Source organism: Pristiophorus japonicus, chromosome 5 (assembly GCF_044704955.1).
Source record: "Pristiophorus japonicus isolate sPriJap1 chromosome 5, sPriJap1.hap1, whole genome shotgun sequence".
Lineage (NCBI taxonomy): Eukaryota > Metazoa > Chordata > Chondrichthyes > Pristiophoridae > Pristiophorus > Pristiophorus japonicus.
In genome coordinates, this window is record NC_091981.1 from 21,517,213 (window position 1) to 21,545,175 (window position 27,963).

At 43.6% G+C, this 27,963-nt stretch overlaps 1 protein-coding gene across 1 annotated transcript in view; it reads left to right on the forward strand.

The window, feature by feature from the left end:
- LOC139264233 (zinc finger protein 431) overlaps nt 1-27,153 on the forward strand; it is a 59,161-nt gene extending 32,008 nt beyond the window's left edge. The window contains exons 5-7 of the mRNA XM_070880373.1: nt 11,381-11,514; nt 14,100-14,223; nt 18,168-27,153. Coding sequence (XP_070736474.1) covers nt 11,381-11,514; nt 14,100-14,223; nt 18,168-18,405 — 496 coding nt within the window. The 3' untranslated portion in view covers nt 18,406-27,153. The remainder of the gene's footprint in view (nt 1-11,380; nt 11,515-14,099; nt 14,224-18,167) is intronic.
- Nucleotides 27,154-27,963: the final 810 nt, after the last annotated feature.

Consider the following 27,963-nt stretch of genomic DNA (forward strand, 5'->3'; position numbering starts at 1 on the left):
GAAGGTTGTTAAAAACACACAAAGGATCCTGGGCTTTATAAATAGAGGCGCTGAGTAAAAAAGCAAGGAAGTTATGCTAAACCTTTCTAACTCACTGGTTAGGCCTCAGCTGGAGTGCTGTGTCCAATTCTGGACACCACATCTTAGGAAGGATGTCAAGGAGGGTACAGAGGAGATTTACCAAAATGGTACCAGGGAGGAGGGACTTCAGTTATGTGGAGAGACTGGAGAAGCTGGGATTGTTCTCCTTCGAGCAGAGAAGATTAAGTGATGCTTAAAATTCTGAGGGGTTTTGATCGAGTAACTCGGGATAAACTATTTCCACTGGTGGGGTGTCGGTAACTGGAGGACACAGATTTAAGGGCAATTGGCAAAAAAATCCAAGGCGAAAATGAGGAGAAATCTTTTACACAGTGAGTTGTGATGATATGGAATGCACTACCTGAAAGGGTGGTGGAAGCAGATTCAATAATAACTTTCAAAAGGGAATTGGATAAATCCTCAAAGTAGAAATTTGCAGGGCTATATGGAAAGAGAAGGGAGTGAGAGTAATTGGATGGCTCTTTCAAAGAGCTGGCCTCCTTCTCTGCTGTATGAGTCTATGAATAGTGCTGTGTGGCCTGAGCTGGATGCCCTGCGGTCTCGGGACTCTGCAAGCTGTGCTCGTCAGCGATTCCTATGTAAATATAATGGAATGATGCATTTATTGCTATCGGCAAGACAATTCTTGTAACACATTTCACCAGACAAACGCACCATATTGTCATGTGGGGCTTACTCACTTTTCTAATGACAGAATGCTTCCTCCAGTGTGCTCAATGGAATGAGGCATATCAGTTTCCAGGGTTCATTCTTCTGAATGGGTTAATGATTTTCAGGCCGGGTGTGCCTCTACCATTTCATAGCCTCTCCCTTTGGTTAGACACGTCTTCCTGCAAAGATGAAGATATTGGGCCAAAAATTGCGGTCAGAAGCTCCCCGCAGGTGGATGCCTTCGGCCTGAAAAATGTCAATGCATCTACCTGGTGGTCCCGGAGGTACGGAGACTTGAGGACCTGCGTAGAGGCCCACGTATTCCAGGCACGTAAACGCTTCCTATGTGTCCCTGGGATCACATGGGCCGGCCCAACCAATCCAAGTAAGGGGCACCCCTATTCATACTTATGGTGTGTTCTGTGTGTACAGAATCATGAGAAGAACTTAAATAAGAGCAGAAGTCGGCCATCGGGCCCCTCGATTTTTCGCCACCATTCAATAAGATCATGGCTGATCTGATCTTGGCTTCAACTCCACTTCCCTGCCCGCTCCCCTTAACCCTTGACCCCTTTATCTCGCAAAAATCTGTCTATCTCCACCTTAAATATATTTAATACCCCAGTCTCTACAACTCTCTGGGGTAGAGAATTCCAAAGACTCACTACCCTCTGAGAGAAGAAATTCCTCATTTCTGTTTTAAATGGACGATTCCTTATTCAAAGACTATGCCCCCTAGAATCACTGTAAGTATGAATGGGGATCCCCAAAAACACTCGAGCACTTAAAATACATATATTTAAAAACATCACATATTTAATATGAATCAAAATGGAATTTAATTAATTATTTAAAACAAAAATTTAATTTTTTGAAAAATAAATGTGTATATATATTAAAGGGTTTAAAAATAAACTGAGCTTAGGATTTTAAATTTTTAAATTACTGAAAAAAAATATTTTTCTGTTCGTTAAAAGTCTTACGCTGACTGCTATTATCAGTCGTAAGAATTTCACGGGCATTTACTGGGCAGGGATTGGGCAAATAGCCGGCGCCGTGTGCGTACCGGTGGACACCGCGTGCTCCATCTCCAGAGACACCAGAGGCTCGGATGTAACCGCGGAAGAGAGGCAGGCAGTCGGGCTGAACGATCCCCTTGACCACCCGCTGCCTGGACCGGTTAATGGTGATCAGCTCTGCAAACCTGTGAGCATACTCACAGGTGCATACATTACTGAAGACACCAGTATAGGTAGCATAGTGGTTAAGTTATGGGACTAGTAATCCAGAGGCCTGGACTAATAATCCGGAGATTCAAATCCCACCATGGCAACTGTGGAATTTAAATTCAGTTAATTACTGGAATAAAAAGCTAGCATCAGTAATGGTGACCATAACACTAATGTCCTGTAGGAAAGGAAATCTGCTGTCCTTACCTGGCCTGGCCTATATCTGACTCCAGACCCACAGCAATGTAGTTGACGCTTAACTCTGCAATGGCCTAGCAAACCACTCAGTTGTAACAAACAATAAGAAGCATCACTGTGTGAGTACATTCACCACAAGGACTGCAGCGGTCAAGAAGGCGCCAGAGGGACTGGAGTACATCATCCAACCAAATTTTAATTTGATTTAAGTTTACTGTCAAAAGGTTAATTTGTTTAATTGTGTCTGTTTTAGTGCCCCCCTTTAATCAGGGGGCACTTGATTTATGGTTTCAACTTAAAATAGTTGCAGAGCTGTTCATTGGGAGTGGCTTAGCCAGTCATGTGATGTTCACAAGACTCAATAAAACCCCAGCCAGTTGGGTTTGGGGAATCCACGATGAGGCAGGTGGTTGTGAGCCTGGTGGATGAACTGGTAATGTGTAGTGCGATTGATAAACTTTTTGCTAATAAACCAACTAGTTCTTAATAGCAATATGTTGCTATGAATTCTTAAGCAAAGAACCCATGAAGCAAATACATTACATCTTCCAGTTGTGCTTTTCTTTGCATCAGGGTTGCCACTATCCTGACCCCACAGACACCATTTTGACCTGCCCGTACAGATGCCTTCTGAGGAGGCTGCCCCTCTGAGCAAAGATACCATCATCATCATAGGCAGTCCCTCGGAATCGAGGAAGACTTGCTTCCACTCCTAAACTGAGTTCTTTGGTGGCTGAACAGTCCAATGTGAGAGACACAGACCCTGTCGCAGGTGGGACAGACATTCGTCGGGGTAGGGGGAGGTGGGACTGATTTTCCGCACGCTCCTTCCGCTGCCTGCGCCTGACCTCTTCACGCTCGTGGGGTTGAGATTCGAAGAGCTCAACGCCCGCCCGGATGCACTTTCCCCACCTAGGGCAGTCTTCGGCCAGGGACTCCCAGGTGGCAGTGGTGATATCGCACTTCACCAGGGAGGCTTTGAGGGTGTCGTTGTAATGTTTCCGCTGCCCACCTTTGGCTCGTTTGCCGTGAAGGAGCTCCGCATAGAGCAATTGCTTCGGGAGTCTCGTGTCTGGCATGCGACCTGCCCAGCAAAGCTGATCAAGTGTGGTCAGTGCTTCAATGCTGGGGATGTTAGCCTGGGCAAGGACGCTGATGTTGGTGCACCTGTCCTCCCAGGGGACATGCAGGATCTTGCGGAGCCATCGTTGGTGATATATCTCCAGCGGCTTGAGGTGTCTTCTGTACATCATCCTCTGATGCCTCTGATCCATACAGGAGGGCGGGTAGTACTACAGCCCTGTAGACCATGGGCTTGGTGGTAGATTTGAGGGTCTGTTCTTTGAACACTTTTCCTCGGGCGGTCAAAGGCTGCACTGGAGCACCAGTCCTTCTTTGGCTCACCTCCCTCAGCTTTACCTCCCGGGCTCCCATCAGAAAAAGGAACAGTACTCCTCTTTCCCTAAACCTTGGCAGGCTCCTGGACATCCTCACAAAAGTCCAACCAAAATGAATTGCCAGTGAATGATTCATCACAACAGGCAGTGCAGGTGCCCCTTTAAGATGCAGCAGCTGCTGTTCTCTGACTGACTGGGCCCTGACTATCTCGGCCCCCTCCACAGTTTCCATGCTGCCAGCACAGGGCCCAATCAACTGCGGCAATGCTCCATAATTATGCAAATAACTCGATCCATGGTTGGAGTTGCACCAACGCATTCCTGCATGCACTGGTGCATTCCTGGGTGTGCCTCCTCTGTGGCCTTAACAAAAAATCTCCCCCTTTATGATCTTGCCGCAGAAATGCAGAGAGTCGAAATTCTCCCATAAAACTAACCAAATAGCTTTGTGCTTCTGTAAGAATGATCCAGTGAAAGACCCACACAGATTGCTTTTTTGTTTGCGAATTGTGTGAGAGAGCAGCTGAAGTCATTGGGGGAAGCTGCTCTTTAACCTCTTCAAAAATGTCATCTGATGTCATGAGTTGAGACCAGCAGCTACTTTTGTTGCTTCGTGCATTCCAGTAGAGGGCAGCAAAGGATAGTTGTTTCATGCCCTCCTCCTCATTTCTCCCTCCCAGCTCTATATCGCACACACAGAAACTTTCTCCGCAAAACATTTTGTTTTGTAGTAAAATTAAAAGTTGCTGGATTCCAAGTTAGTGTTGTTTTTAGACTACTTTAGATAGAAGAGGGTAATAAATCCAATGGGGAATTCAGGAGAACGGTCTTTATCACCGAGAGTGATTAGAATGTGGAACTCGCTACCACATGGAGTGGTTGAGGTGAATAGGATGAGGATTGGTTTACGGACAGAAAACGGAGAGTAGGAATAAAAGGCTCATTTTCGGGTTGACAGGCTGTAACTAGTGGGGTACCACAAGGATCGGTGCTTGGGCCCCAGCTATTCACAATCTTTATCAATGATTTGGATGAGGGGACCAAATGTAATATGATGCAAAGCTAGGTGAGAATGTAAGTTATGAGAACGATGCAAAGAGACTTCAAGGGGATATCGACAGACTAAGTGAGTGGGCAAGAACGTGGCAAATGGAATATAATCTAGAGAAATATGATGGTATCCACTTCGGTAGGAAAAATAGAAAAGCAGAGTATTTTTTAAATGGTGAGAAATTGGGAAATGTTGGTGTTCAGAGGGACCTGGGTGTCCTTGTACATGAATCACTGAAAGTTAACATGCAGGTACAGCAAGCAATTAAGAAAGCAAATGGTATGTTGGCCTTTATTACAAGAGGATTTGAGTATAAGAGTAACGATGTCTTACTGCAATTATATAGGGCCCTGGTGAGACTGCACCTGGAGTATTGTGTACAGTATTGGTCGTCTTACCTAAGGAAGAATATACTTGGCATTGAGGGAGTGCAACAAAGGTTCACCAGACTGATTACTGGGATGGGGGGATTGTCCTATGAGGAGAGATTGCGTAGACTAGGCCTATGTTCTCTAGCGTTTAGAAGAATGTGAGGTGATCTCATTGAAACATATAACATTCTTACAGGGCTCGACAGGTAGATGCAGGGAGGATGTTTCCTCTGGCTGGGGAGTCTAGAACCAGGGGTCACAGTCTCAGAATAAAGGGTCGGCCATTTAGGACTGAGATGAGGAGAAACTTCTTCACTCAGAGAGTGCTGAACCTTTGGAATTCTCTACCCTAGAGGGCTGTGGATACTCGGACTTTGAGTATATTCAAGACAGAGATCGATAGATTTTTGGATATTAAGGGAATCGAGGGATATGGGGGATAGTGCAGGCAAGTGGAGTTGAGGTAGAAGATATGGCATGATCTTATTGAATGGCGGAGCAGGCTCGAGGGGCCAAATGGCCTACTCCTGCTCCTAATTCTTATGTTTTTATTTTCTAATAGCATAGGTGCATTTAAGGGGAAGCTAAAGTACACGAGGGAGAAAGGAATCGAAGGATTTTCTGACAGGGTTAGATGAAGAGGCGTGGGTGAAAGCTGGTCTAGAGCAGTTGGGCTGAATGGCCTGTTTCTGTGCTGTAATTTCTACGTAATAAGGTATTGCTTGGGGCAATAGTTCATGAACTGAGGTTACAATCCAGGTTTTGTGGTTATAATGTGAATATGTTGTGAAGTTTGTCTCAGAAAACTGTCCATCACTATATCAAAACAAGCTTGTGCTTTTAAATTATCGCGTTGAACATTTGCCGAAGAACTGATTTTGACACAGTTCACATAATTGTAGCTAACAGTCAGACTGAGGTTGCCTAGGGCTGCGTTTGTCTCTCTGGAAATGTTTCTGTTCTATATGTGGCAGGATTTTTCTTGGGAAGACAAATAAACATGTTCCTCTGTTGACTGGATGTTTTTACTTCATACTTGTCATCAATAAAGATGTCCTCTAAAGATGCTTACATGGCCTTTTCTATGTTTTTATGAACACCTGCAGCCCCCTGGTACCTTACCTAAGTGGCTATTCTTCATGTGCGAGTGCAGCAAGCTTTCAGTTCTGGAGGGCAGTGCAGCTGAGCCGTATCCTGTGTAACACACACTTTATCAGCAGCAGTCATTGGATTGTGATCAGGTGGCATGAGTCCCGACTGATGCCTGCTTCCCTAACCCAGGGGTGCCGAGACCAACTACAGCCTCCCTTTTGCTGCTCGGGTTGAGATCAGCTAACCACACAGATTGGGAATTGGCTCTGGTCCATGTGGCTTGGTACCACACTGGGTGGTGACCATAACCAGTAGGACATCAAATTATATCTTTAACTAAAACATTGAATAATGCATGCAATCAGCAATGTTTTGGACCATATATTTACAGCAAAGTTTGGCCTATAAAGTGGGGCAATATAAGTGGAGTATTACTGGACCATCACAGAATTAGAAAGGGTGTTCGTCCGGTATTAAAAGATGAACACTTGTTCCATTTCAGCATTTATCCACTAAAATCTCATTCTTCCCACATTGGCTTTCTGATAATATCTGTTTAATATGCAGGTTAAAACATTTTTAAGTGTATAGTTTTTGGAGTCTATACAAACTGTGTACACTAGAGCAGAAGACCTGATGCCCCCATTTCTGTGTGCACATGGAATAGCATCCAAAATAAGAGAAACTAGAATCATAGAATGATTACAGCACGGAAGAAGGCCATTCTGACCTTCAAGCCTGTGCCGGCTCTCTGCAAGAGCACCTCAGATAGTCCCTCTCCCTGTAGCCCTGCAAAAAAAAAATATTTTGGGTATTTATCCAACTCCCTTTTGAAAGCCATGATTTGAGTCTGCCTCTACCACTCTTTCACGCAGTGCATTGCAGATCCTAACCTCGCTGTGTTTTAAAAAAAAAAGTATTTTCTTCTGTCGCCTTTGTTTCTTCTGCCAATCAGCTTAAATCTATGTCCTCTGGTTCTCGACCCTTCTGCCAGTGGGAACAGTTTCTCTATCTACCAAGTGTAGACCCCTCATGATATTGAACACCTCTATCAAATCTCCTCTCAACTTTCTCTACTCTAACTAGAAAGGAATCTGCGCTTGTTGCACGAGATTTTTGAAAAAAACAGATTTGCTCTCAAATTTTTAGTGTCTTGAAGAATCTAGCCTGAACTAAATGTCATTGCAGGAATTCCTGGACCATTTCTTTCTGCTTTTCTACTTTATTCTTCCCCCCCCCCCCCCCCCCACACACACACACACACACACACACACGTGGAAGGCCAATTGACCAGTTTCCAAGCTCCTGCCAAATGCTTCACTTGCTTGACCAGCTGAAACTCGATCTACTGTGTTTCAGAGATGAACACTGTTCTGCAGCTAAAATTAAACGCTGCACCTTCGTGATATCCCACCTGCTGGCAACGTTCCCGTTAAGCTGCGTGGCCACGCAGTGGTCTGAAGGTCCTCTGCAGGCCGCTCACCGGCTTTTACGTGGAAGAAACCGCGTATGTGCCAAGATTTGAATGGGCCGTGCAGCCAGTTAAAGGGACCACGCATGAAAAAAAATTAGAGGGAACTTTGCTTACTGGTAGTTATTCTAAGTTTTAATTAGTGATAGGAAGCATCGTAGTATGTGCACTAGGTACTGATTGTTCAAATACCTGTCTGTGGTCAGAATTTTTTAACAGTATATTTTAATAGAATTAAGTAGTCAATCCATCTACATAACAATCACTGCTTTAAAAAAAAATGTGCGCTTTGAAAAGTCCGTATTAATGCAAGCCTTTGCTGTTTCTGCTACCTTGACTCGTATCTTAATTTTTTTTTCCTCTTTGACCATAATTGAATTGCTATCTTCTGATCTCACTAATTCACTTGTTGAAATAGCAATTATGGGGAATGATGCATATGGGTTCGTGCCAGACTTGCATTGGGTATGTATTTTATAATAACACACTCATTCTAGCTGCACGCTATTCTCTGTAGACTATAGGAGCTGCGGTGATGTAGTTCGGCTCCTTGAGCTTTGCCTCTGTCCTGGTTGTGGATCAAACTTCTGTTTACTTGTGCCCAATAGATCTGATGACCAAGGTCATTTACTTGAAGGTCAGTTTGCAGTGAAGTGTTAGTACAAAGAGTATCAGCCTTTCCTCAGTGGTGTCTCGCCTTTGAGTTAGAAGGTCGTAGATTTAAGACCCATTCCAGAGACTTGAGCACATAATCTAGGCTGATACTTCAGTGCAGTACTGAAGGAGTGCTGCATTGACACAGGTGCCGTCTTTCAGATGAGACATTAAACCGAGGCCCTGGCTGCTCTCTCAGATGGAAGTAACAAATCCCATGGTCCTATTCGAAGAAGAGCAGGGGAGTTCTGCCGATATCCTGGCCAATATTTATCCCTCAACCAGATTATCTGGTCATTATCACATTGCTGTTTGTGGGAGCTTGCTGTGTGAACATTGGCTGCCACGTTTCCCAAATTACAACAGTGACTATGATTCAAAAGTACTTCATTGGCTGTAAAGTGCTTTGGGATGACTTGATGGTTGTGAAAGGTGCAAGTACTTTACCTTTATCAGAAGATCACCGTATAACATGAGGCAGTTGAAGTGAGCCATGTGCCCTTGTGAGAAATACTTTATCCATGAGGTTCAGTTGAATCCTTTTTGAGGGTGGCCGTATTGCATCCTATCTTATCTGCTTATGCTATTATCTGGGGTCTAATTTTGCTTATGGCAAAATATCAATCCCAAACACGTCATGTTTATCTCCATGTTATTAATCCAGTTTTTTAATATAATACTGCTAATATATACTAGATTATGGATAATGTAACTTATCCTCCACAGTCAAAACTTGCTTGAAACTGCAAAGAAAAATTAACCTTTTTTAATGCTTGTCACCTGTGAAATATGACACTGGGCATGTTAACCCTGGCAACGCTGTAATATAATAAAGCCCTTTTGCGGAATTTTCAACTTCTGTGGGGGCCTAAAGCAGGCGGTAATAGATTGCCCGATTTTACTTTCCATTACTCTCCATCCATTGTATTGATCAACATCAACTTACTTTTATATAGTGCCTTTAACATCCCAAGGTGCTACACCGAGGCATGATCGGACGGAAAATAGACGCCAAACCAAAGAAGGACAGCGTGGAAGGGGTGACCAAAGCTTGGTTAAAGAGGTGGAATTAAAGGAGGAGACAGCGGGCTTTTGGGAGAGAATTCCAAAGCAGTAGGGCCTGTGTGACCGGAGGCATGGCTTCCAGAGATGGGGACGTACCAGAGGCTGGAGTTGGAGGAATGGGGGGGGGGGGGGGTTGGTAATCCTTGGATCTGTCAACGTGTATTTTGCAACATTACATCAACCCTTCATTTCTCATTTAGTTTATAATATGTCGGCTTCTGCTGACTTTATACAAGTTCAGCTTCTATGTTTTCAGAACGTGACTTAATGTTGCTAATAGTCTGGTTGTGATAATTGGCCTTAAGCGTGTGTCTGCACTCAATCTAAGGAGGAGCTATAGATTTTAGATAGGCTGGGAAGTTCCTAACTTCCATTTATGGAGTGTCTTCTCGTGGATCACCGGCGATTGCAAGATGTGAGCCATGAGCTTGTACGTAGGGAGGGGCACCTGAGAGGTGGTGGTTTAAATAAAGTATGTATTAAAACAGTTCAACCCTTCTCTCTGCCTTCCCCAAAGACAGTTCTTTGGGTGCTGTTTGTCCTCAAACAGCTTGCCGAAGTGGTCATCTTTATTTGGGAAATAGATGCTGAATTTTGGAAGGCTTTTTGATCATGCAGCTGAGCCAGTCTTGTGATCACGTCTGGGTGCGCAATTTACATTGGGGGTTCTTTGATAGCAAGCAGGCACAGGAATCCTGCCCCCCCCCCCCCCCCCCCTCACCCCCATGTCCATAAACTGAGGTCAATTGGCTGAGATCAGAGAGAGTAGGGATCAAACATGCATTGCATGGTTTTGTGATATACTGGGAAGCATACTTAACAATATGGTGTTTGAGTCTGAAGATTGTGCGTTGAAGCTCCACTCGGGATTGAAGTACTCCATCTAGGCTCGCACTTCAGTGCAGTAGTGAGGGAGTTCTCCATTTGTTGCAGATGTTATCTTTCAGATGAAACATTAAACTGGTGGATATAAAAGATCCCATGACACTATTCGAAGAAGATCAAGGTGTTCCACTACTGTCCTGGACAACATTCCACCTTCCACCAATAACACCCCCAAAAAAAATCAAACTGTTGCAGTATAAACTAGCTGCTTTTATTTTCAGACCCTGTAGAATATTCTGTCAAAGAATGACAAAAGCAATACAAGAGCTACCTTGGAGTGTAATTGCTACAATGTGCTTACTCACATCGGAGATGGGTGGGGGGGGTGATCTAGTTCACCATACATATCAATTGTTATTCGAAGTTAGAGTGTCTATTGACACTACTGTGTCAGCCAATGAGTTAGAGGTGGGGCTGGACTTATGGCTGGACTCTAAGTCTATTTATTTAGTAAACTGCAAAGCAAACAAAGTGTATTTACTCACCAAACAGAGTCTGTTTAAGCAGCACACTATCAAACAGTCTACAGAGTCTATTTAAAAAGAGTTTCTACAAAATACAGCAAACCGAACTCATGATCGAAACTACAGCAACTTCTAATTAAAGCAGGATTGTTTCTCCAGGAAAATACAGTGAGTGGAGGATAGTATTATATCACAAATTGATTATTTCACCAGCAAATTGCAGTGAGTGCAGGATAGTTACATAATACAAATGATGTACATAAAATCAATCCCAGTCACTTACAGCAGTGATTGACGGGGGAATTACCCAATCATCTCCATTCTGCCCAGGAATAGTGGTGTCACCGTATGCAGCCGTAAAAGATTGGAGTCAAACATCTTTGGACCAGAAAGCAGATTATCTTAACAAGCTTAGAATAGATTGCAGTTGGGACCGTGGAAAAATTGATTGTGCCAAAATGTCTGTAATAATCACTTTGTTGTAATGGCATTTGAGTACATTTGGTATATTTCGGTACTGTTTAAGCGCCGTGGGAAGTTTTGCTACGTTAAAGGCGCTATATAAATGCAAGTTGTGGCACTGCTTTTGTTCGTGTTAATGATTTACAATCCTCAATTTTATCCAGCACAGTAAGGGTTAAATAAAACAATAGTTACTAAATGTCAGTAAACAATTGTAACCTTGAATTGTGAATGAAAAGTGCCATGAAATGTTTTGTGAAGGTGACGACTCTGTTTCCTCCTGCATAGGAAATGCTCCTCCAAGTTGGCACTCCAGAGACACATGGGAACACACACTGGTATAAAACCATTTCATTGTCAGCACTGTGATTATAAGACCAGACTAAAGGCATCACTGATACAGCACATGAGAATTCATACAGGTAAGAATAAGGTACCACATGTTAAACAAGTGTTTTCTGTTGCTTAACATGTACTACAAAATTCAGTCAATTTGTTGTCGAAGAATAATTTGAAATTATTTTAAGTGCGGTTTTCCCCTCTTATGGTTTGAAGTTCCTATGTTCTCTCTCCAGCCTCCCTCGTGGTTTCTGTGGATCTGGAAACTCAGCTAGCATCACTAACATGCTGCCAGCTTTTCTTTCAGTCACTCTCTAAGTTGGCCATTGGGAGGTTCACGAGACGACTCTGATTTCCCCTCCTTGCCATGAATAGGGGCCTGACTTGACATTCTCCCTACCTCCCGAGGACAAGGGTATCAGAGGTGGAGGCGAGAAAATGGCTGAGCCAATCAACAACTGCAGAGGTATTGTGGCAAGTGGAGGGCCAAAGGCTTGGCAGTTTGAAAGTGCAGCTCTGAGCGACTTGGGGACTGTTCTTTCAAGGGGTGGACACAGAAGGAAGTGAGCTTGGAAGGGAATGGGGGATGTGGTCGCTGAGGGGCGTTCAAAGGATGTCCTTGTTATTGACCGAGGCTACAGGAGCTGACGAGGTTGTGGGGATGGCCTTGAATATAGGTAGGAGAGCTTATATGGAAGGAGAAGTTGACGAAGAACAGGTGGGCAGTGCATTCAAAACAATACAAAACTTGAGTACTATCTTCAGAAATATGATCATGTAAATCGAGAAAATTACACTTAACTAAGATCTTCATTTTGTGATTTAATTTTTGTCAACATAACAGCGATTGCACTTCAGCAAGTAATGTGTTGGTTATAAAGTGCTTTGGGTGGTCAGTTGTGATAAAAACACTTTCCTTAATTTAGGGAGCAGTGAAGTATTTTTAACAACTTTCTTTTTGAGAAGCAGATAATTTACCTGTCCTCTTTCCCTTGCATTATCTTGTTATCTTCTTTGATGAATTTGTTTGACGGATTACTATGTGTGCAGATTGTATTGCCATGAACATGAAGCCTCTTTCAGACAATGGAGATTACTGTGTATGAGCTGCTGAGTTACTGCACAGATATTTCCTGAATATGTTTTGGTATGTCACTGCTGGGAGTCTTCAGTGCACTGGGTATTCAGGTTCGGAATATTTACTTCTTCAGTTTGATGTGGGGGTGTCAGGGAGGTGAACTTTTTAAGGACAATGTGATGCATTACTATAATGCTCACTTGAGTGCGGTGAAGAATCCTCACCCATCATGGCTGTCGGCCAGCTGCTGAATCTCCTGTGCTTTCTCCACCCACCATCTATTCTTTAGGTCGCGGGTTTTTTGTTGGACCTCAGCCGTAAGCCGTCTGTAAAGCTGCTTAGCTGCTCCCGAGTTGGGTTGTTGTTTTATGTTCAAATGCCCTGCGCTTGAGATTTATTAGCTCTTGGATCTCTTGGTCATTCTCATCAAACCGGTCCTGGTGTTTCCTGGTTGAGTGACCGAGCATCTCTTCGCAGGCTCTGGTTATGGTGGCCTGGAGGGCAGACCAAGCGCTGTGGGCACTCTGCGTCTCAGGGTCATCAAGGGTCCCCAGGTTCGCAGTGAGGCGCTGGCTGTATAGGACTCTCTTAGCTGGGTCTTTGAGTGCCCCGGCGTGGATTTTTCTGCGGCACTCTCTGAAGTACAAAGGATAATGAAAACGAAGTCAATGGAAAGCAATTGGGAAAGCAAGTGGTATGTTGGCCTTTATTAAAAAGTGATTGGAGTATAAGAGTAAAGAAATCTTACTACAATTACATAGGGCCTTGATGGGAGCACACCTGGAGTATTGTGCACAGTTTTGGTCTCTTTACCTAAGGAAGGATATAGTTGCCTTAGAGAGAATGCAATGAAGGTTCACTAGACTGATTCCTGGGATGAGGAAATTGTCCTATAAGGAGGGATTGAGTAGACTAGGCCTGAATTCCCGAGAGTTGAGAAGAATGAGAGGTGATTTCATTGAAACATGTAAAATTCTTACAGGGCTTGATAGGGTAGATGCATGGAGACTGTTTCCCTTGGCTGGAGAATTTAGAACTCGGGGTCACAGTCTCAGAATAAGGGGTCGCCCATTTTGGACTGACACAAGGAGAAATTTCTTCACTCGGAGGGTACTGAATCCTTGGAATTCTCCATCCCAGAGAGCGAGCATGTTCGGTCGTTGAGTATATTCAAGACAGAGATTGACATTTTTGCATACTAAGGGGAATAAGGAATTTGGGGATAGTGCGAGAAGGTGGATTTGAAGTAGAAGATCAGCCATGATCTTACTGAATGGCGTCAGAGGCTCGAAGGGCAAAATGGCCTACTTCCTGCTCCTATTTCTTAAGTTCTTAAAAGGAAAATCAGGCAGAGGATATAACGGGAGGCTGAGCCAATAGCACCCATTTTAACCCCTCGCCCCACGAAGTTGAAAGTTCTGCCCATCGTGTTCTACACAATAAGTACTTGAAAACTTTTAGATTAATGTAGTTCGAAGATCTGTGTTGCAGAGGGGTGGAGAAATGGAAGTCATTGTTGTATTTTTGAATTGCACATATACATCTGAATGAGAAATTGTTTTACACAGTATTTTATCTTCCACTCCAAAGGTGAGAAGCCCTTTAAGTGTGCAATCTGCCAATATGCCTCCATTGATGCCAGCTCTCTGAGACGCCACTCCCGCACACATTCTACTGACAAGCCTTACAAATGCCAGCTGTGTTCCTATAGTTGGTAAGTGGACACATTATCCATTATTATCCGGCGTTTTCATGTTCCTGAACTTATTTACCCTTCCCATTCCCCGCACTCCCCTAGAAACCCGAACCCTTAATAAGTACTGTACTGAAATGGCCAATAAGAACCGTGCACTTTGTAAGAACATTTTTCCCCTTAGATGTGGATGTGGATGCTCAGTCGTTGAGTATATTCAAGGCTGCGATCGATAGATTTTTGGACTCTTAAGAGAATCGAGGAATAAGGGGATCGGCAGGAAAGTAGAGTTGAGACATGATCGTATTGAATGGCGGAGCAGGCTCGAGGTGCCGTATGGCCTACTCCTGCTCCTATTTCTTATATTCTTGTGTTAACTTTGCACTTCTTTGGGGAGCCTCAGCTGAAATCAGAAACTCTCTGTTTGGGAGGAGCTCGACGGTCCATTGTGGGAATGTGCTAAGAAAATGTGCAAATTTTGTATAAACATCCCTAACCAATCCTGGCCATTGGGGAAACAACTTCTGAAATCAACTGGTTCATTTTGTTTCTCTCCACAGATGCTGCCTTACCCGCTGATATTTCCAGCATTGTCTGTTTTTTTTTCAGATTCCAGCATCCGCAGTATTTTGCTTTTTTGATTAATTTGTTGTCTGGGTGGATTCCATCCCAGCCCACGTGTCAGCTGCTGTAGGGGGCTTTCACTCCCAATGCAAGATTGTTTTAATAACCAACCGAAAGACCTTGTTTTTCTTCTCCCTCCTCCCTTGTGATTTGAGTTTAAATGTTTTATTCTTCAGTATATTCGCTTCTGTTGCTTGTTTCTTCAGCCGAGAATGGTTTACCTTTTTGTGCAAAACGTAAAATCTTAAAGAAAAAGAAAATCAGGCACTTGCGTGATTATTACTAAAGCAGGAAGGAAATGGCAAAGAAAGGCCCCACGACATCCAAACTCTGCAGATTTTTGCTGTAGTATGGGCCTATTGTAGGAAAATGGTTAGATCAGCAACATTTATAAATGTTATCCTGCACTATAACTTGTATTTCTGTTTTTGAGAGTTCCTGCAATTTAAACTTAAAAAGCAGCTCGGTAGTTAAATGCGTTGCGTGGAGTGGTTATTGATCCATGCAGACCAATGTGTAGACCCTGGTCTGTGCCCAGTTAGCTGGTCGCAATTGGGGTGTCAGCGGAGGTCCTATCGTCGGCGTAACTGTTAGAAAGAGAAACATTCGGTCAGCATTCATGGCTTCTGTTTGTTAACCAGTCATTGGACGCAGCTGTAATGTACCCCACCCACAAACAATCAATACCCCGCTGACACTTTGGCCTAGGTTTTCCCATTGTTACACCAATGGTGTCACATTTAAAATGAATGGGTTACCATCGGCACTACGAACGCAAAACCTAGGTCTCGCTGTGTGAGGCCACACAAAGATGAATAGTCTAAACATTATCTTTTTCAATTTCTGTCTAGAGTAACGGCTTATTTGCACTCCTGAGGGGACATGCTTCAAAAATCTGATTTAAAAAAAAAAAAATTATATTTAGAGAGAATAAAATACTGAATGGAACGTAGTGCTGGAACTCTATGGGCACCCAGTGCCAGTTTTTTCATTCCTTATTTACCAATAAGATATTTATCTTCACATAAAAGGTTGAAAAAAGCGTAAGGATTTTTTATTTTAAAACATTTTCCCTAATGGATTGTTGTCTGCCACCGGGGGAAGAAGCTTTGAATTGTAACCAAATTTTCACAAGGCAGATAGGAGGTTATATTTGCAACCAAATGCAGGGTTTTAATCTCATACCCGCTATTGAGGATTTATACGGTAGACACTTTTTTGCCATCTCTAGTTTACTTACTCTCTCCTTTGTCACCTCTGACTTAAGTTGCACACTTGCTCTTGTGTACGTTCTTGCTCTCGTTTTACTCACTGTTTCCTTTGCTGTCTGTTTCTATTCTCATGCTCCTTTATTTTCCTCTCGCTCTGCCCTGAGTCCTTTGCTCTATTTTTTAAATGTTGTTTCGTGCGTTCCCTCCTATTCACCGTTGCCACTTTGGGAGTAGGGGCCTTCCGTACTCAAAGCACGGGGCTCTAAAACACCAGCAAAATGGGAGCGATAATAAAAGATGAACATTGCATAAAAATTATTGCTCATAAAACAAGAATTGTATCGGGGGAACAGCCATATACCCAAAAATGTTAACAAGGGAATGGGGACATGGTGTCGCATAGCAACCTAAGCATCTCATGATTTTGTTGTTGTTACTTCTGAATCTACTTTAATGACTCTCCTGTGATTTTTGCACACTGTAGATTAGTGTTACTGTTCATCTTCAGTTTCACCGACAGAACTGTGACTGAGGAGGGGGGGTAATTTTTATGCAGTAATCGAAGTGCTGATAGGTGAACAATTCTGCCCGTAGAATTAGGCTACAATTAGTTCCCTCAAAACCATTGCTCACATCGGTAAAGAGAGAACAGTGGATTTGACTCTCTTTTGAGGTTTTCTTTCTAATTTTTTTGCAAACTTGCTGTTGACTTTTTGTTACATGGTGGCAACAAAAGTGTGTGCAGAGAATTACATGAAAAAAAACTCAATTGGCAGCTGTAAATGAAAAGTGACTGATCAAATGAAAATTAATTATGAGCTATGTGTTGAAAATTAATGGAACTTAAGAATAGGTGAGTGTTGTAAATCTAAATGAGAAAGAGGGGACATTTCATGGAAAAAGAAATCTTTCAAAATGGAACTGCTTCTATCTAACTCTGAAGTTTGGATTTTAAACCCTGCCTGTTGGGCTTGCTTTCGATTGTATATTTACATGTTACAGCTGCCCAAACAAGTGAAAAATGGTCTTTAAAGTACCAGTTAGAAATTATTCCAAATTAAAAATAGCAACGAATAAACTACTGTGTCAGAAGCAGAGCTGTGGCTCAGTGGGTAACACCCTCGCCTCTGAGTCAGAAGGTTCTGGGTTCAAGTCCCGCTCTAGGAACTTGAACACAAAAGTCCAGGCTGATGCTCCAGTGCAGTACTGGGGGAGTGCTGCGCTGTCAGAGGTGTCATTTGTCGGATGAGACGTTAAACCGAGGCCCAGTCTGCTCTCTCAGGTGGATGTAAAATATCCCATGGCACTATTTCAAAAAAGAGCAGGGGAGCTATCCCGGTGTCCTGGTCAATATTTATCCCTCAATCAACATCACTAACAAAAAAAACAGAATTATCTGGTCATTATCACATTGCTGTTTCTGGGACCTTGCTGTGCGCAAATTGACTGCTGCGTTTTCTACATTACAACAGTGACTACACTCCAAAAAGTACTTCATTGGCTGTAAAGCGCTTTGGGACATCCCGAGGTTGCGAAAGGCGCTATGTAAATGCAAGTCTTTCTTTTCAGAAATATTAATGAATAGGTGTGAATGTTTAGATTTTCTGCGTGCGCAATGTATATATTTTACCATCAGTGTTTCTTCTTTGCAGGAAGGATTAAAGATAGCAATGAGACTGGCTGGACTATACTGGTCTGTCACTGCGTGAAGTTGTAGCACCTTCCTAATTGCCGTGGGCTAATAAACTGGTTAATTAAATGAAATGGAACTCGTGTAAAGGCTAATCTTGTTATCTGCAAAACAGTTAATGTCACAGCCTGCCATTTTTCTGGCCATTCAGCCTGCCAATGCTGTTCTTGCATTGTCAGGCTGCACAGATCTTTTCCAGCCAGCAGCGAATCTTGACAGTCAGCTAGCCAAAGTCGCAATCGGAACTTTTAAAGAATTGGACACGCGCAGGTGCAAGGTTATCTTTGTGCCACCACGCTGCTTTGGAATCAACAGGGGAGATTTCAGAGACCAGGGACTGCTTCTTTCCAAAGTGGTTCTGCATAATATAAATGACGCAAATACAAAGATACATTGAAGTCACAAGTTTAATTGGCTTTGATCCTTCCTCTCTTATGCAGCATTCAAAAGAAGAGCCTGGACCTTCACGTGCGTAGGCATCACACGGGGGAGACGTTCGGGTGCCACTTATGTGTCTACTCCTCTCCTGACAAGCAACTTTTGCAAAAACATTTGAAGAAACACCAGAAGGAGCTGGAAGAGCCATTAAAGAGCGGGCAAACAGCCCCTGGAGTGGAGCCATTCACAGCAGAACATTTTGTAGCAGCCCCCGACATCCTGCAATCTGGCAAATCGTAAGAATCTGCGAGATCGCACATCTGCAGGCTCGAGATTGTTTTTTTATCCTGTTTTTAAATGGGTCAGCTGGGCCTGCTGCTATTATCTCAGCACTGAAGGAGCTGGCAGCACTGACTAAACTCACTGATGGCTAGAGGTACCGTCCAACATTGTTAACATTCTGAAAGGAGCTTTGGTATGTCCAAGTTAGAATGCGCCTGTGAGCTGTGAGAAAGTTAACTGTACAACCCCTTGTGCTTCCAGAAAATAGCATCTGTGTGTTCCAGCCATTCAGATCTGTCGCAATTGAGCTTGCTCAACCCCAACGTTACCCCCTGTTTACTTAATATTCAAGGGAGAGTTGAAGTGGTGGGTTTAATTTAATAACGACAATGTTTGCAGTAAGGCTGGCCAGAGAAATTAAAAAATACTTACAAATCAGAGAATGAAAATGACTCTCTCAATTAAAAAAAAAGCCTGCCGCTATGTTCCGTAACTGCAACACTTGCATCTAAAAACAGAGCTGGATAGAATCACGTTTGGCTTTTTCTGCAGCTTTGTGCCAGGTTTACTTCTCGTCGCTCATTCTGATGGTCCAACTGTTAGTTTAAGTTTCCACTATTGCATCATTCAGAGCTCTGAAATGTTTCCATCACCACACAGCCTGCAATTGAATAACAGCTAGTTGCTCGCAATAGAAAACTTAATTGGTTTTGGATTTTGCTAATTTCATTATTATCTGGAGTTCTCAACAAATGCAATTAATTACAAGTAAACTAATAACGACATTTAAACAAAGTTACAAACCAATAGGCCGTGAGGTACTAGTGATGCATTTTTTCCTGAAGCAACAATTTGGCAATATTAGTTCAGGAATACTTAATGAGTTGGCATGATGTTCCTACTTGGGTGTCAGCCTTGACTCGGTGCTGGCACTTACCTCTGAGTTAGAAGGTCACGGGTTCAAATCTCACTCCAGACACTTCAGCATATAATCTAGGCTGCCAATTCAGTACAGTACTGAGGGAGCGCTGCAATGTTGGTGCGGTCTTTCAAATGAGACGTTAAACGAAGGGCGCTGTCTGCCCTCTCTGTTAGATGTAAAAGATCCTACTGCACTATTCGAAGAAGAGCAGTTATGCCGTTGTCCTGGCCAATGGTTAGTTCATCTCATTGCTTTTGTGGGAGCTTGCTGTACGTAAATTGGCTGCTGCGTTTCCCTCCATTACAACAGTGACTGCACTTCAAAAGTACTTCATTGGCTGTGAAGCATTTTGGGACATAGAAACATAGAAAATAGGTGCAAGAGCAGGCCATTCGGTTCTTCAAGCCTGCACTACCATTCAATATGATCATGGCTGATCATGCAACTTCAGTACCCCATTCCTGCTTTCTCTCCACACCCCTTGATCCCTTTAGCCATAATGGCCATATCTAACTCCCTTTTGAATATATCCAACGAATTGGCCTCAACAACTTTCTGTGGTAGAGAATTCCACAGGTTCACCACTCTCTGAGTGAAGAAGTTTCTCCTCACCTTGGTCCTACATAGCTTACCCCTTATCCTTAGACTGTGACCCCTGGTTGTAGACTTCCCCAACTTCGGGAACATTCTTCCTGCATCTAACTGTCCAATCCCGCCAGAATTTTATATGTTTCTATGAGATCCCCTCTCATTCTTCTAAATTCCAGTGAATATAAGCCTAGTCGATCCAGTCTGTCTTCATATGTCAGTCCTGCCATCCCGGGAATCAGTCTGATGAACCTTCTGCAGTTGTGAAAGGTGCTGCTATAGAAATACAAGTTCTTCTTTCAATGTTAACTTAACAAACGCATTAACCCATGCAAAATAAATGTGTTAACATTAAACTAGCTGACAGAGGAATGTCATACCAATGTGTGAAGTATAACCCTGTTAATATTGTCAAAAGGAGCTTCTAGACTAATATCTTCATTCTGTAAGAAAAATATATCATGATTTGACCATTCTATTGATTAGCAAGTCTCCCAGTCGACCACTACAACCTCTCCCGGTGACCTTCGGAACCTGCCGAATTGGCTTAATGTCCTCATATCGTCAGATAGCATTCCCTGTAACCTTTCTGGTCTGTGTGGCTAGATATCACATCAGGCAGCGAATTTACCCATTGAGCCTTCTAGGGAAACTTTTTTTTTAAACTTCAGGTTTCCTCAGTTAGCATCCAACTAATTCAACATAGAGTAGTGATGGATCCTGGAACCTTGCGGGTTTTTATAGGTTAATTTCACACTGTGCAGTGCATTTATCCAACGAGGCATCGGAAATACATTCCTTCTTCTGATTTCTAAAACAACGTACATAGGATTACATAGGGTAACAGCATAGAAACAGGCCATTCAGCCCAAGCAGTCCATGCTCCACTCGAGCCTCCTCCCATCCCAGCACTGATCCTTGTGGAACACCGTTTCTTACCTTCTGCCACTTTGAATAGCTACTCTTTACCCCTGCTCTCTGCTGTCTGTCTTGGCTTCACTGCAGAGTCAGTTCCTTTAAGTTTCTTGGAATACCATACATGTAGCTAAAGAATTGGATTGAAAGCAGATGCACAACTTAATTGTTGAAATATTTGAGCTAAATTTGCAGCCCAGGTGGTATAGCCAAAGAGGAACACCCTGTAGCACAGTTGATCACTAATACTTCACTTGCAAATCCAGAGAAGCACACGGTGACATGGTAACACAAGAAATGCGGCAATTGGGGCCAGTATATTCTCGAGCTGTGGGTCGGGGCGTGAATAGGTGTTTGTACTGAGCTCTGGTGCCTCAATCCAGGCAAAGAAATGTAAAAATTCCAATGCCAAATGAAGTACAGCTGTCTAGTTTCAATTATTAACTCTCTCGACGTGGCCATGAGAACCTGCTAAACCATTACGTTTTCCCCTTGGCCTTTTACATTTTTCTGGAAATGTTTCTTGTGTTTGTGTAGGTTTGTTTTGTTGAAGCCTGGCTTTCAGTAGCTCTGTAAGGCTGCATTTAGTATTCTGAAGCAAAGTTACATTTGCATACTAATTTGCTGATTCCAGCATCTTTTTTGGAATACTAAAAGACTCAAGCCCCCGTTGTCCATGGATTTGGAGTTGGCCAAGACCCAGCACCTTTTGTTGTTTCTGATTTTCTGAAACAACTCCAGAGCCTCTTGCATTACTTTAGTTCTCTCCACTATCAGCGCGCAGTTGGCACTTGGCCACATTAAGAAAATAAAGATATGGTGGCCTCCACATGACCGGCATTTCGTAGATCTCCCAATCGATCACTGGAACCTCTCCCGATGACTTTCGGAAACCTGCCGAATTGGCTTAATGTCCTCATATCGTCAGCTAGCGTTCCCTGTGACCTTTCTGGTCTACGTGGCTCGATATCACATCAGGCAGTGAATTTCACCCATTGAGCCTTCTGAGGAACCTTTTTTAAACTTCAGGTTTCCTCAGTTAGTCTCCAACTAATTCAACATAGAGTAGGGATGGATCCTGGAACCTTGCAGTTTTTTATAGGTTAACGTCACACCGTGCAGTGCATTTATCCAACGAGGCATCGGAAATGCATTCCTTCTTTGATTTCTAAAACAACGTACATAGGATATACAGCACAGAAACAGGCCATTCGGCCCAACCAGTCCATGCTCCTCCCGTCCTTGTGGAACACCAATCCCACCTTCTGCCATTCTGAATAGCTACTCTTTACCCCTGTTCTCAGCTTTCTGCCTTGAAGCCAGCTAGCTATCCATTCTGCTACTTGTCTCCTGACTCCGCATTCCCTGACCTTATTCATTAGTCTATTATGGGGTACCTTATTGAAGGCCTTTTGAAAATCTAGATAAATTACATCTACCGGGTTGGTCAAGCAAGACTTTCCCTTTTGAAATCCATGCTGACTATTTATTACATTTTGTTTCTAAATGTTCTTCTATTTTCTTCATTAGTAGGGATTCCATTATTTTTCCTACCACTGCTGTGAAATAAATGACCAGTTCATCTGTTTTAGGCGTTGCTTGTGGGATAAATATTGTGCAGGACAGCGGGGAGAACTCCCCTACTCTTCTTCGAATAGTACTGTGAGATCTTTTTACATCCATTTGAGAGAGTAGCCATCGCCTTGGTTTAGCGTCTCAAAAAATGATAATTGGTTTTACAACTGAGTGGCTTGCTTGGCCACTTCAGAGGACATTATGGTATTGGAGTCACGTAAAGGTTAGACCAGGTAGGAGCGGCAGAGTCCTAATCCTGAAAGATGTTAATCAACCAGTTGAGTTTTTAGATCAATCCAAATGGTTTTGAGCTCATTTTTGTTTTCTGATGTCAGCTCACAAAGATTTTTTTAAATTTCCGTTTCATAATTTGCCATGGTGGGATTTGAACTCACAACCTCTGTGTCGCTAGTCCAGTGCCATAATCACTACACTACCATAGCCTGTTGGGGCACTGTGATTGGTTTTGGAGGGGATTCCTGGGTTCCCACGCCTGATCACCATCCAGTAACTCTTGGAAAGTGTGCACGTGTGGTGTTGGGTAGGAACAGAGTTGAGCTCAGCTGTGATGCCCCCTGTGATGAATAGCCCCCTGATGCTCACTGTCCAAGCCCATACATGAAGAATAGTTGACTCAGTGAGATTCTGGAGAACTACTGACCAGACTCGGTGTTTTCAGGAGAAATGGAGAGAAAGTTGGCAATATAAGCCTACAAAAACGCTGCAAACATTGTAATAGTTAAACAGCCATGAAGTAATGCCTCATCCTCCTTAAAGGAAACCATCGTTTTCTAATATTTCGACGCACTGACATTTTCAAAAGAAGAACCCAGGATGGGAAGGTCTGGTTTCTATTCTAGTTGCATTTGATAAGGTACAAAGATGGTTCTGGATATCGAGAATTTAAGTTCAAGAACTTGTTTCCTGTGGAAAAGAGGCACTGAATCCTGAAGTGACCCCATGTTGAGGGAAACAATATTGTGTGTGTGTGCTGGGTGAAGCAGTGAAATTAGTTTCAAGATGTTGTGGAGCAGGCAAGAGGAACTCCTGTTATCTGAAACACTGCTTTGAGATGCTGATCATTTTCTTTAAAGATTTCTTTGCTTCCTACATCTATATGCAATTACATTGAGTGATTGCGCGAAGATTTTGTTTGTTGCTTCATTGAGTTCTTATTACAAATTGGGATTGCCTGAGACAAGGCCCCTGGTGTTGTTATAGTAGTTTGATTAACTGACAACAAATAGTGTTTTTTTTATTCATGGGATGTGGGCGTCGCCGGCAAGGCCGGCATTTATTGCCCATCCCTAATTGCCCTTGAGAAGGTGGCGGTGAGCTGTTGCCTTGAACCCCTGCAGTCCGTGTGGTGAAGGTGCTCCCACAGTGACTTTGTCATAGCAGTTTGGTACAACTGAGTTGCTAGCTGGGCTATTTCAGGGGGTAGTTAAGAGTCAAACACATTTCTGTTTGTTGCTTCATTGAGTTCTTATTACAAATTGGCCAGACTTTGCCAAATCACATATAGGCCAGACTGGGTGAGGATGGCAGACTTCCTTCTCTTAATGAACCAGATGGGTTTTTAACAAGAAGAAATACAGTAGTCACACGGTCACCATTACTGGCACCAGCTTTTTAATTTAATTTTAATTCATTTGAACTCTTGTTTCATGAATTATTAGTCCAGGCCTCTGGATTACTAGTCCAGTATCATAACCACTACGCTACCCTTCCCATGTGAAATGTCATTAGCTGTTAATCATGAATAGACTTTCCCCTTCCCCCTTGCACTGTGTGTCATTTGATTATGCATATTCTTTCTTTAATCCAGTCTTCCACCTTTTTCTCACCTCCTCCCCTGAAGGTTTTGACTTTTGTTGGGGTATGGTTGCATGGACATCGTGCAATAACTTTCCCTAAAGACAAACCGTCATGTATGAACCTAGACAATGAATGCCAACGGGCTATTTGTGGAGGGGAATCACAGCTGCCCCTGATTTTGACTTCACCTGATATTCGTTACATTTCCAAAAGTACTTCATTGGCTGTAAACGGATGTCAGGTGAAGTTGAAATCAGGGATGGCCGGTGGTCGTGAAAGGCGCTACATAAACCCAAGCCTTTTTCTTTTTCATTCACACATTCCCCAGCCATCACTGAGTAGCATCGTAGGAAGTATACAGGTGCATATGAAAGGGCATGACGGTGAGCAACAAAGATGGTTCTGGGTATCGGGATTTTAAATTATGAGGAAAGGTTTCTGTGGGAAAGAGGTGATTTCGAGGTGCTCTGATTGGTAGTTTTCAGAATTGTGAAGGAGCTGTCGATTGATCTTGACGTATTGTTCACTACGGTGAAGGGTTCAAATATTGGGACACATGTACAAAATTAAAAATGAGGAATAATAGAAATAATGGCCTGGAAATTGCGGTCAGAGGCTTGCTGCCCGCATACACCTGCAAACTGTAAGAAACCTACATACTTGCCTTGTGTCTCCAGAGCTTCGGACTGCTCTGGTCCTCGGCTTGCAAGCGTAAAGGCCCACGTATCCCAGGGCCTCATGCAGTTCGCAAGTGTCCCTGGGATCACGTGGGCATAGTAACAGGAGGAGGCCATTCAGCCCCTTGAGCCTATTCCGCCATTCAATGAGACCATGGCTGAGCTGTGACCTAACTCTATATCCTTTGCCCCATATCCCTTTGGGTAACAAAAAGCTATCAATCTCAGATTTAAAATGAACAATGGATCTAGCATCAATTGCCGTTAGCGGAAGAAAGTTCCAAACTTCTACCACCCTTTTTTGTGTGTAGAAGTGTTTCCTAATTTCACGCCTGAAAGGTCTGGCTCTAATTTTTAGACTACGCCCCTAGTCCTAGACTCCCCAACCAGCCTATCTGTTCCTCTTAATATCATGAAAACTTCGATCAGATCACCCCTTAACCATCTAAATTCTCGGGAATACAACCCTAATTTGTGTAATCTCTCCTCGTAACTTAACCCTTGAAGTCCAGGTATCATTCTGGTAAACCTACACTGCACTCCCTCCAAGGCCAATATATCCTTCCTCAGGTGTGGAGCCCAGAACAGCTCACAGTACTCCAGGTGTGGTCTAACCAGGGTTTTGTATAGCTGCAGTATAACTCCTACCCCCCTTGTATTCTATATAAAGGCCAGCATCCCATTAGCCTTTTTGATTATTTTCTGTACCTGTTCATGACATTTTAATGATCTATGTACCTGGACACTGCCCCGTGCGGAATCCCGGAACTTGTGGGGCCATCCACAGCACTTATGACTGCTTGCGCTGTGCGTGCGTCATCATAGCCCCGTAAATTCCGAGCCAATGGAACATTATTCAAAGAGTGATAGTTGTGGAATTTATTACAAGTTACAAATTGGTTCAAGAAACAACTGGATGCATTTGTGGAGTGAGAGGGATCGATTTTGCTGCCCCTACACATGGGTGTAATGGATTGCCTTTGTGCAACAATTGGGAGGATCTCACGCCCACATGGGAGCCTGTCCTATTTTTCAGTCATTGACTCAAAATTGTGTGGGATTCCTTAAAGGCCTGCCACCTGGTCTCTTCCTGTTCCTGAAAATTCTAGGTTCTTGTAGTGATCATGAGTTGGGACCCTGGCTGTTTCTCTTGCCCTCAACCCAGGTCAGGGTGCTGAGGACAGATACAGCAACCTTACTGCTGCTCTGGCTGAGATGTGTTGACTAAGGTCAGACTGCGGGTTGGATCTTGGACTTAACTGATCCAATAATCCACTTAGTCTTCAGAAAAGTATCTCATCACATTTTTTGTTGGGACATTTCAATTTCCTTTTTCCTAACCCTAAGAATGTATGTAAGAATGCTGGCTATTTACGACTTTTGAATGAGTTTGTCTACTAAACGTTCTTAAAAATGGCAATTAAACTCACGCATTGTTTATGTCCTGCTCCAAATATGAGCAGATGTAAATCCTGGCGATCGGCATTTCCAGAAAAATATGTTTGAAATAACATCTTTGAACTGCATTCCAGTCTCTGCTTATTAGTTTATGACGAATGGGGCGATTGCATCATTCATGGTTCTTCACTGAAACACATTTTTAGTAACTGATTGGACCGTGAAAAATACTTCAATATTTTCTTCTAAGTACAAGTATTTCTGGAATGCATGCCCGTAGCTTTTTCCAGCAATAATCCTGTCCCTCCTCCCTCCCAACCCCAACATCTTTAGAAATTTATGTTTTTAAAAAGTAAGTTATACTGGAGGGGTAATGGGATAGCTGATTGAAGACTCTAATTGCAGACTAACGTTCCTGGCAATCTCGGGGTGAAATCGGGTATAAGGAGTGGTGACTTTGTGACATACGATTGCCAGTTGATGGTACTTAATCCCATCGAAAGCAGTTGAGTTCGCATCACTTAACTTCAAAAATAAAAGTAGCTAGATAAATATCAGGTTGGGGGCGAGGAATAAAAGTAGACTGAAATAATCAAATGGTCCCTGGGACACAGTCGAAGCCACCGACTTGCAGCTTTCACAGAAGAATGGATACAATCCTAAAATGCAGCTACAAATCCTGAAACCTAGATTATAAACATTCAACAGAAGCAGAAATGCAAGAAGTACACAGCAGCGCCCACAAAGCAAAACAAGAGGTTATTGTTTTGGATGTATATCTTACATCAGGATTCTACAGAAAGGTTCTATGCCCAAAATGTTAATACATCTTTAGGGGGTGAAATTGGCCCATTTTATAGCCCCGCTAGTGCCTCTGGGGGAGGGGGGGGGGCGCTAACTGGGTGCAAGACAGTTTTCGCCGTGGGGGGGCACTACCGCCTTCCGGGAGTTTGCGGAGTTGCTGCCACGGCAACTCCACGGCCCGCAGTTAGTGCCCCGGGTCACTGCCCAACAGGTGATGACATCATCGCCATGCACGGAGACCCCTCACCGGACCATGGGCTGCAAGGCTGGCATGAGTGGATGTCAACGCCAGCTTCAAAGGTTGCGAAGCTGGCCGACATCCTCTCTCGGGGGCGGCTCGACAATGGTGGCTCCAGTGTGTTCCGGGCCGCCATCGTGCAGCTCTCACTCCATCTTGGGTAGCCGGGCTGGTGGCCCGATCACACGCTGCCCTGGTGGCCCAGTGGAGACCACACACAGTGTGCAGCGGCCCTCCCCTTTAAGCGACGGAGAGGGGCGTTGAAGCGCGTCAGCACTGCGCGGAGAATCCACCTAACCGCTTGTCTCCCTGCCCTGATAGCGCCCCGGTTACCGCCCCCAGAGGAAATGGAGCGCGCAAGATTGCGTTCTGCATCCTTCCCGGGTGGAAGGGCAATTCTCCGCGGTGGGGGCTAAAAGTCCCGGCCCTGGAAGGTTACTGCTCTCAATTGGGGCACATATCAATTTCAGCCACTTACTCTTTAGCATGTCAGTCATCATCCAGCATTGTCTTGCACTTTCTTCTTTTAAAATTTACTCGCTCACCATTATTACCAGCGCCTCCAAACATGGTGGTAGTCTTCTGCTGCTGAGACCTCGGGAAAACAGGGAATGTTGACTGGAGGGGAGCATTAAATAGTG